Source organism: Cygnus olor, chromosome 2, assembly GCF_009769625.2.
Source record: "Cygnus olor isolate bCygOlo1 chromosome 2, bCygOlo1.pri.v2, whole genome shotgun sequence".
Lineage (NCBI taxonomy): Eukaryota > Metazoa > Chordata > Aves > Anseriformes > Anatidae > Cygnus > Cygnus olor.
In genome coordinates, this window is record NC_049170.1 from 69,136,764 (window position 1) to 69,146,785 (window position 10,022).

The 10,022-nt window shown below is 37.1% G+C and overlaps 1 protein-coding gene across 1 annotated transcript in view; it reads left to right on the forward strand.

The window, feature by feature from the left end:
- LOC121065747 overlaps positions 1-9,818 on the forward strand; it is a 188,330-nt gene extending 178,512 nt beyond the window's left edge. Inside the window, 2 exon segments of the mRNA XM_040548759.1 lie at positions 8,354-8,498; positions 9,480-9,818. Of these exon segments, the coding sequence (XP_040404693.1) occupies positions 8,354-8,498; positions 9,480-9,508 (174 nt within the window). The 3' untranslated portion in view covers positions 9,509-9,818.
- The last annotated feature ends 204 nt before the right edge of the window (positions 9,819-10,022 follow it).

Below are 10,022 nucleotides of genomic sequence, written 5' to 3' on the forward strand. Positions count from 1 at the left end.
CCGAGCTTAACTCGGTGTACGGGTTCTGTTCATTAATCCTTTCTGTATTTCTATTATTTTCCGTATAATTTTATTTTGGTTTCCCAAGTGAGCTTCCCAGAAACTTCCAGCTTCTAAACTGATGCTGATCAGCATCGGCAAAGTTAGCACTGTGCAGCATGAATGGCTCAAGCCACTTCTTTATAGTTTCTCACATTATACCACAACACTGTCTTTGCCTAAAATCTGCATGGCTGTGTCTTATGTCAGCATCTTGAAAGATGTGCCTCTAATTTAGGAGATCAGTGCATGCTTTGCTGCATTTATATTTGTAGACCTAAATACAATTGCAATTCAGAAACATGCTCGGCTAACAATTTCAGTAACACTTACATCCTGATCTTACATTTAGCTGATAATGGATGTAATGTTACATTTGTGTGTTTTATGGGTCATGGCTTTCTAATTCAGTCCCTAATTAGGGATGTTTTATAAGTTAATGAGTTTTAAGACTATGCACTCACTAGTGGTAAGTTATATTCCATTTGTACACTGAGAGGAAATTTTAAAAGTCTCCCATTTTCCATATTGCCTTGAAATCTCTGTGGGAAAGGTTCCATTTTCTCTCTGGTACAAGAACCAGGGCCTTAGCAAGGACAGAGTGAGAAAAACCCATTGCGGGTCTGTTATGGGGTTTTGTCACTTGCTGCTGTTTCTGCCCCTCAGGAATAATACACATATATTTTTCCTCTGCTGTGACTAGACAAGCAGTGGTGCGTAGAAAATCTATTGACAAGTAAAAAGTTGTTTTGGAATCCTAAGTATAGCTTTTAAGAGTGTAGGAAATGAAGGCTAAAATGGACTTTTGGGGATAAAGAGTCTGATCTGCCATATTTTGTGGGCAACTGCACCATGTATAAACATTTTTAATCTGAAATTTTATAGCTAGCTAGGTATTTTGGCCCCAGAGATCTCAAGGAAAAAATTTTCCAGATCCTTAATGTCCATTTCGGTTTCCTTCTATTCCCCAGCCTCAAATTATTTGGTGTCATTTGCTGTTTATTTATTTGCATCATCCTTTGGAGTAAACAAGACTTCTACCTTCCAGGAGTTTCCTAACTTAATCTATTTACAGAGCATAATCTTATCTATTCTCTGCCAGAATGGATACAACACTTCATCAGAAGAAACAAGATGAGATCCCCTTTTACTCTTTATTATCCTCCTTAGCCTACCAGAAGCAATAAGGAGGGATGGTTTTTTCCACAGTGGCAAGGACGTAGATTGTCACCTATTCTCTCCCTGCTTGAGAAATTACAGTTGCCTTTCCTCTTTCTTCATGATCAGCAAGTCTCTTTATTCACATCAGAGATAAGATATTTGTGCAAAATACCTTCTTGGGACTGTAGGGACATGGCCTGTAGGATAGAGGGGTGCTATGTGGCAACTGCGACTTGACCTGCCTTTGCATATACATCTACCTCATCTATAGAGTCTGTGGAGCAAGAAACAACCAATTTTCACTTTTTTCTATTTTTTATACTAAGATATCGTGCTATCGTATAACTGCAGAATACAAAAAGTAATTCAACAACATCTAGGAACTGTGGGTTGCATGCATCTTCTTCCCGCAAAACAGTCATCCTTTTTATTACAGTAAGCCGCTGAGGGTAAAAATGTAATTATTTCGGTGTAACTTCTTGTTTGTTTGTTCACTTTTATTAAGAAACTCTGAGGACATGGAACTCTGAAGACAGAAAAATGAAAAGGCTTTGGCTTTTTAATTTCAATGACTTTCTGGAATCATACCTGAAAGAGCTGTAACGCCTCTTCTTAATTACTAGAATGGGACCTCATTAATTCAGACATTTGGGGACTAATATCCTTCAATCAGATGTGCAGTGCTTACTGTCGTTACAGCATGATTGCTGTTTGGTATTGGTAGTCTTCCACAGAAACAATGTGTATTTTAATACTACAAGAAAATGAGCAGTTTGGCAGAAAACAGCACAGAAACTTTTAAAAGTGTGTGCAAATGTAGACATCGTTGAGAGCGTGAAATGTAGTTTCTTAGCATTCAACTAACTGAGGTGTATGTGCAGGCTAGTGAGTTCTGGTTATTGGGGTGGCAGTATGTCCCTCATCAGGGACACATGAGATATGAGAAAGTTATTTAAATCACAAGGACAAATTCTTCCTCAATTTCATGTGTCCAGCTCTTAGTGATTTCAACCTCAGTGCTTCAAACCAATCTTTCTCTATCTGCAAATATTCTTTGACAGACATAAAAGGAATTCTGCGTAATTTTGCTTCAGTGTCCTTGGCTGCTTGTAAGGAATTTACACTATATTAGCAACCTAGTACTAATCATTTTTACTTCAGTGAAAAAAAAAAAAAAGGCAAGTTTTTCTTACAGTCCTAGTTCAGCAAGGAACTCAGTGTGAATTTCTCTTAAGCCAAGGAGCCGAAACTCACTTTGATATTATTATTATTATTATTATTACTTTTTTACAGTAAGTGAGGCCTGCTACTAAATGCTATGTACAGAAGTATACTGTGCAGGAATAAATGGTTCTCTATGTAATAACTGCTTTAAAATATGTTTATTTTTATAGGGATGGGATTCCCATTAAAGGTCCAACTTTGCTGGTAGATAATATATGTGTATTTATATATAAATATATACACACACGCACATATATATAGTCTGGTATGAGAAGTAGTTTTATAGGTTTCCTAAGCAGAAAGCAAAAATAACTGTTTTAAAATGAACATTAAGTACAAGGTGGCATGTATAAATTGCCATAGAAATGTTAAATAAAAAGATTTTTTTAATGTGTAGCATAAAAATTATAGAGGTTAAACTTGTAACTGTAGTCCTTTTTATCATAAGCATTGTAAAACTCAAAGAATTCTCATGTAGTAAAACCCATTTTCCATTTTACCTATATTTCTCCTTTATAGTATTCAATTTAGGTGTTGGCTAACCAAGAAATGACCTTCCCAAAATAAATCACTTTTCATGCTTTCCCTCGTTCATTAATCTTATGTTATTGTAATATACAGGAAATTATTTTTAGCATTTTAAATGTATTTGAAATCCATGCACAGAAAAGTTAATGATAGTGATAACTGTTTAGCTGTCTACATGGTGATAACACCAACTCAGTGATTTTTATCTCAACTTTTGCTGACTGGAGTTGATTTCTCATTAAAAGGTTAAAGGTAAGTCACTTTAACTCAGCAAAAAATCAGCTTCTTATTAAAGGCCTAGTAAAGTTCAGCATTGTAGAAAAACTTTTAGTATAGTATGATTTTATCTATCAAATAAATCTACACAAATGTCAAGGATTCATCCAATTTAAACTTCCTGGATAAAAGAGGTCTGTTTTCCCTAATTATCTGAGAAGTACCTAGTAGTAATAGGATAAGACAGCATAGGTGACTAGCCAATTACTTAGTTTAAGCTATTTACATCAATCCATATGCTATAAATTATGTCTAAATTCTCTTGCATTTCTGGAAAAGTGAATAAAATCATATAAGTTTATTTTGAATACCAGATCAGATATGGTATGCTGAGTGACACTTAAAAAGAATGAAACAGTAACCATAGCTTATTTTCTGAAGCAATCTTGACACTAATGCTAAATTACAGCTTGGAAACATCTAGCATTTTTACCTTTATGAGAAAAGGCTTTTTACATATTTAACGTAATTCTAGGGAAAATATACTGGAACTATGTGTAAAGATATGTACACTGTAACCAAAGGGCATTTATATTTCCCTGTAGAATACTTACAACAATTTTATTGCTATTTGGTGTCATTTTGTAACAGATATAAAATACAGCCAGTAAACAAACTAGACTTTAGATTTAAGCTGACAGCTGTTCCTTCAGAAGCAATATTCAGATATTTAATCTTAAGAATACTGAATATTTTACAATTGTTTGAGCAAACTATATCTTTAGCATGTGAAGGACTGCGTGTGTTTATATACAGTTCTTGGATCTGATAATGACACTAAAAAACAACCTTAGAATAATCCACAGATTTGTCACTCCAATATATTCCCTGGGCAAATCAACAAATTGCCTCATGTTTTATTCTTAATTCCACAAATTCTTTTTATATACTCAGTGTTACTATGAATACTGGGGCCTGTTTTTTTTTTTTTTTTTTTTTTTTTTTTTTCCTATATGTGTGTAAGCCATACAGCTGACACCAGTAGAATTTATGCATATATCTGAGTGCAGATTTGTCTGGGTCTAACTTTGGTAATGGAATAAATTGGCCAAATTGAATGCAAAATCCCCACATACTGTTTGCATAAGGAGTGCTCACTGCAGTGGTCACTAAAGATTTATGAAGAAGAGAAAGAAGGAGGATTGCTTTAGTTCAGTGACTGAAATTGATGTATTACCTTATGGCATCATTGTCAAATGGCTTCATTGTCTCAACAGACCCTGCAGAGGGAGCAGGAAAGATCTGGCCTTTCCACACCATGTATTGGATAAGCTGAGGTGGGTAGTGAAGCCCTCCTGGTGAGGAAGAGATTGGGCAAAGGTGATTTTTGGTATAAATTGCCTCATATTGGTTGGCTTCAGCAGCATCATGCCAGATCATTTGCAATCACAGCCAGTTTGCAGTGAGTTGGTTTCCTGGAAATCCCTGTGCAACAGAGTGCAAATTAGAGTGGCAAAGGTTTACCCCAGACTGTGTAGCAAGAACAATTCCACCCACATAAATGTGTCATTTGTGCACACGTTCCTGGGTTGGATGGGCTTCACCATGTGCTGCCTTGCTGACTCTGAGATCTATTCTTGCTTTGTTGGAGCCAAGTAATGTTTTTCAACTGTGTTCATCAGGATGATGATCACCATTGTTTTGTATCAATATACGCTGAGTTGGGAATCATACGTGATAAAATCAGCTAAGGGATACTCCCATTGGAATAAGCAATCAAATTAGTACAGCCTACAAACATACAGACCTTCAGTTGAGGTTCATGGAAGTATAGTTCCTCTGCAAGTAAGAATTAAATCAGACTAAAGCTATATTTACCAGTATATATTTTTCCTTTACTAATGTAACTCAATTGAAGATAATCAGTTTAAGACATGAAATAGTTGTCCAGGTGGCTCTTTTCACCCCGATGAAAAGACGAGAGCATTCAAAAGAATTTCCTGGAGAAACCTTGAATTTGTATACTCTTCTCTTAAATTGATCCAGTTCATCTTGCACATAACCTGTCATTTCTGTCCTGAAATGGACACAGTATTTTGTTCCATGCCTTTGTGGTGGCTAAGCTAACCCATTGCTAAAGAGGAAAAGGATGCACACACTGCATCTCAGCTGAGAAGTTATGCCTGAATATGTGCAGTTTCCAGTTGTTTACTCTTTCAGGTATAAGACTGAGTCCTTTTATTTTTTATTTTTTCATTTCCCAGTAAATTGAGGTATAGTCTTAAATGGAAACTGTGGCTTAATACATTATCAGCTGCTGTCAAGGTTATGCTGATGCATGCGGCAGGACGGAATTGCAGGAGGCAGCATGTGGCCATTTCTCCTCTCTCCAGTTTTCTTCAAATCCCAGGTTTGATCTACTCCCTGCTTCAGAAACCCACAGAGCCATGGGAAACAAGATGTATTTCCAACAAGTCCTGTCTATTTTCAGTTGAGGCCATGGTCTCAGAACAAGCAGGAGAGTGATGAGACAGGTCCACCACTGGCTCTCAGCAGGATGTGCAGGCTTTCAGATAACTGGCAGATGACAGAAGTACCTACACCGTGGCATTATAGCCTTGTTCTACATGCACGTAATCAGCAATGTTAAATCATGCTGGCTTCTTTATTACTGGCAGAGAGAACAGGGTGAGGAGAAGGGGTTACATACCCAGCCAATATACACACAGGTATTTTATGGGCATGGTTATTTACATTTATTTTTCCACTGGGACCTGTGGAGTTAGAGCTGCCTTATTCAAATGTTCACAGAAGAGATGGGAGCATGTTCTGCCAAAGCACATCCATTCAGTCTGAGGAAACACCCATGAGAAAAATGTTGTCATATCGCCGTAGTTGTGCTGCGTAACAAACATCAGTGCTGGTAATTAAAGGGTACTTTAAAAGTGTTATTTTGTATCCAAACTCTTCCCTTTCAGTTCTAAAACACTTTAAACACCTAGATTTGCTGTACTTCCAGTGATTTTCTGAATGGCTTTATGCTGTGAGAGTACAGACACGGCAGCAGAATGTATTTTGTACTCTTAAATGCTTATAATCTTTCACGTGGTTTTAAAATGTAGTTTTACTTGAATCAGCAGTAAAATCTCTAAAGTCAAAGGATAATTGCCAAAACAGCGTTAACTTATTTTACCCCCCCCCCCCCAAAAAAAACCTTTGAAAAAGTACCTTGCAGCTACAGAGACTGACAAAATGCATCAATTATGTTTTTGCTCACTTTATAGTTACACTGCAGTAAGTGCACAGCGAACTTTCCTATACAGTTGATTAACCATAAGGTTACTGCTATTAAGTTACTTTCAGAAACAACTTGGACTTTAATTTAATAACAGAACTCCGCACAACATTTGATCAAGTCTAAAAATCTGACATATCCATACAAACTTCAATTTAAAGTACACAAGTAAACAGTAACACCTCAAGTGTAGCAAAGGGTTTCCATCATTTTGATCAGTCAGTGGGTATGGGAATGATCCGATCTGTAGGAGGTTTTGGCATGTTAACCAACACCAACAGACAGGCTTTACCAGTGAACTCTGTGCACCTTCTGTATTTTTTTTTTTCATAGAAACATAAAAATTAGTGTTTCAGCATCTGGGGAATTAGGACAAAATCTCCACAAGTACTGTGATGATATTTATGGGGTATTTCTTCAGATTATTACAACAGAAAAAAAAACAACAAAAAAACCAAAAAAACAACCTGCTCTTACTGTTAGTTCAGTGATGATTCATGAGCCTTATTTCTCTTTTGTCTTCTTGAGTCTGTATTTTGCAAAAGTGTTGTGAAGCCCTGCTGGCTGTTATATCTCTATCTGATATCCTTGAAGATAATTTATACCATGAGTGAAACAGATAATGACAGTCTAAACCTGGACTACCTCTTTATGTAAAAGAAGAAAACTAAAAATAAAGTAGTAGGTGTTTTGTGTAAGTAGTACCTAAGTAAGAAGACAGTGTAGCCTGTTGTGAGGAAACTTGCCTAGGTTGTAGGATGCACGAGATCACTCCAACATTCTGCCAGAATTTTTAACATGATCAGAGGATGTCCCCTACTTTACCTGTATACGCCAGTTCCAGAGGTAACAGCACTTCCCATCTTCACAAGGTACCAAATATAGAAGTACAACAAGATGCTTCATCAAGAAGATGGTATAAGAGTATATAGGATACTTCATCAGAGGAATAATAAAAGTGTACAAAACTGCAATAGAAATTGGAGATTATACCTGTACATAAACTAATGTTTGTGTAATTTATTACAGCTGTACTAAAACAGGTTGAAAATAGCAAAATTCGTTACAAAATTATTTTTTTTTTTACTGGAGCAATCCACTTTTGTCCATGCTAGCATTTGAGTAACAGCAGCTAGACAGAGCTGAGGATCTGTTACTTCTCATTGTTGTAAGTTTGATTTCTGCTCACATTCAGCTGAGCAAAATCTCTCTTACATGGGCCCTCCAGAAAGTGAATGGAATCAGAGCCAGGGCACTCTTGTGCGACATGCCACCCACATGACACAAGCAGAAGATCTAACGTGATGTGGTAACTACTAACCAGCCGAGCTGGAGCTGAGGCTTTCTAACCAATTTCCAGTTCTATAACACATCATCTTCTCCTCATGGCCACAATTTTCCTCTTTGAAGGTCTATTCTTTATCCACTCAAATCTTCTCCATGTGTCAAGAACATCATAAGAAGAAAATATTAAAAGCAACGGGCAAAAAAATCCCCACTCCACTGTTTTACTAAAGCATTTAGAGTCTGAGAAAAAATAGGTGAATTCACATTTCACATGTGTTTAAATTGCTATTCTCACTGCTATATCTGTATTACTGAATACATTTACAGTAACTTTTACTTTATAATATTTTGGCAGAACTGTTATAAAAATTGTTATAAGGCCTGGGAGTGGAACTGAACCATGAACGCTAAATTGTAAGCTGCTGTAAAGCTGGGTTATTAGTATGACAGAGTAAAATTTCACACACAAAAAAGCTTCTAAGCCACAATATTTTGAAAGTAAGAAGAGAGAGGTGGGGAAGTGCAATCAAAGTCATCTCTGTTCACTGATATTTCACTGTACGCTACCATAATAATTTGTTGTTTGTCTGTTCTGTTTTTCAGGCATTTGGTGATATTACTGGAATAAGTCTTTTGTGTAATGAAGTGAGCACAGCTCAGGAACATGTAAATAAAATGGACAGTATGCTGCATATATCTTCAAATATCAAGTTGAAGAAGAGGAAGAGGAGTATGGCTAGGTGGAAAGGTATTATTTTCAGTTTCTGTACCTAGGTGGAAAGCAATACTGATACCTAAACACAAAATTATAAGAGGTACAAAGGAAACAGGTCATTTGAAAACAGGTTTTCCCTTGGAAAGACCAGAGTATGATTGGTTAGGGAGGACATTTCACAGTGGTGTTTTCTAGCGAGTCTTCCTCCTTAGCTAGTATCAAAGGTCTGTCAGAAGAGTCCTGAAGGCTGAGGAGCTGTCATTCATTACTCAGGCCCAGTCACACTTTCCATTCTGCAGCTCAGTATAGCAGTAAAGTAACCCCAGAGCAATCTATCTGGAGCAAGGGCTAGCATTGCAAGTGTGCTGAGGGCAGGTGTAAATCAGCTACTTGATTTGTAATTAGGTAGATGTCCACACGTACTGGTCTGGGTGCAGAAGTCCAAAAGCATCTGCTGTGATGGCTCCAATCTCTCAGACTTGCACTGTATTTTTCACTGTGTGAAAAATACAGTGTGAAAAATTCCATTGATTACACTGATGAAAAATGCCCATGTATGTCAAATTATTAAGTGAAGTTGCTGCCTATCAAAGGTAGTGTCAAGGTGTTTGATAACAGAGAATTATAGAACACACAGGGTGTCCATAGGTGTCCATATTACTGCAAGATACCACTTTCCTCTTTTTCCTTTTGCAAGATCTCAGTACCAGGTATGGCTTCACCAGATCCATGCACTTATCTGAGTCTTCTCAGTGTGAGTTTTCTAATGCCTTCTCAAGAGCAAAGGTTGGATAAAAGTGCATTGTGTTACTTTTAAATGCATGGTAATCTTGTCTGCTGACAGAGAAGCCTTGGAAAGTTCACATATGCACAGAAGGCGTAGTTTTTTAAATGAAAATAGATTAATTTAGTGTATGGACTCTTGCTTATGTGCCATTCTTGTTGGGGTTATTGGTACACTGTGATCCATGTATTTACAATGTCTTTCTCCACATCTTTTTTTCTAATCTTCAGGAAATCACGTTGCTTCCAATAAGAGCTAATTCCTGGAGGACTGCGTAGTTCACAGAGTTATTTACACCCAGATTTACATCCATGCTATGATTACTGTCTGATAGGATTTATGGTTCTGATGTCCATCCACACTTCTGTTTACAGAATTGTCCTGCAAATGCACCATTCATTACTCTTCTGTAGCTTCAACTGACATTTCAGTGTGGGAGCTGATTGGATCTGTTCATAGATCTGATACATAGTAATTTTATAAGACTTTTTTCCTTCCATATAGTGGGACATTCCCACACTGCTCAGGTTTGCTTATACCTGCTTTCCACTGTAGTGGTGGGGAAAATGTTGCTGGGGTCTTAACGTTGATCAAACCTACTTCTCTGGAAGCTACAGCAACTTAAAGCCTCACATTTTCTTACCAGTATTCAAGTATTTCTCATTAGTTTGAACCAGTCAGTGCCTATTCTATTTGGCTTCACACAAGTGCATAAGAAATGAAGTCCATGCCCCAAGGCAAGGCCTACAAAAGACAGCAGAAGGAGATGGTGG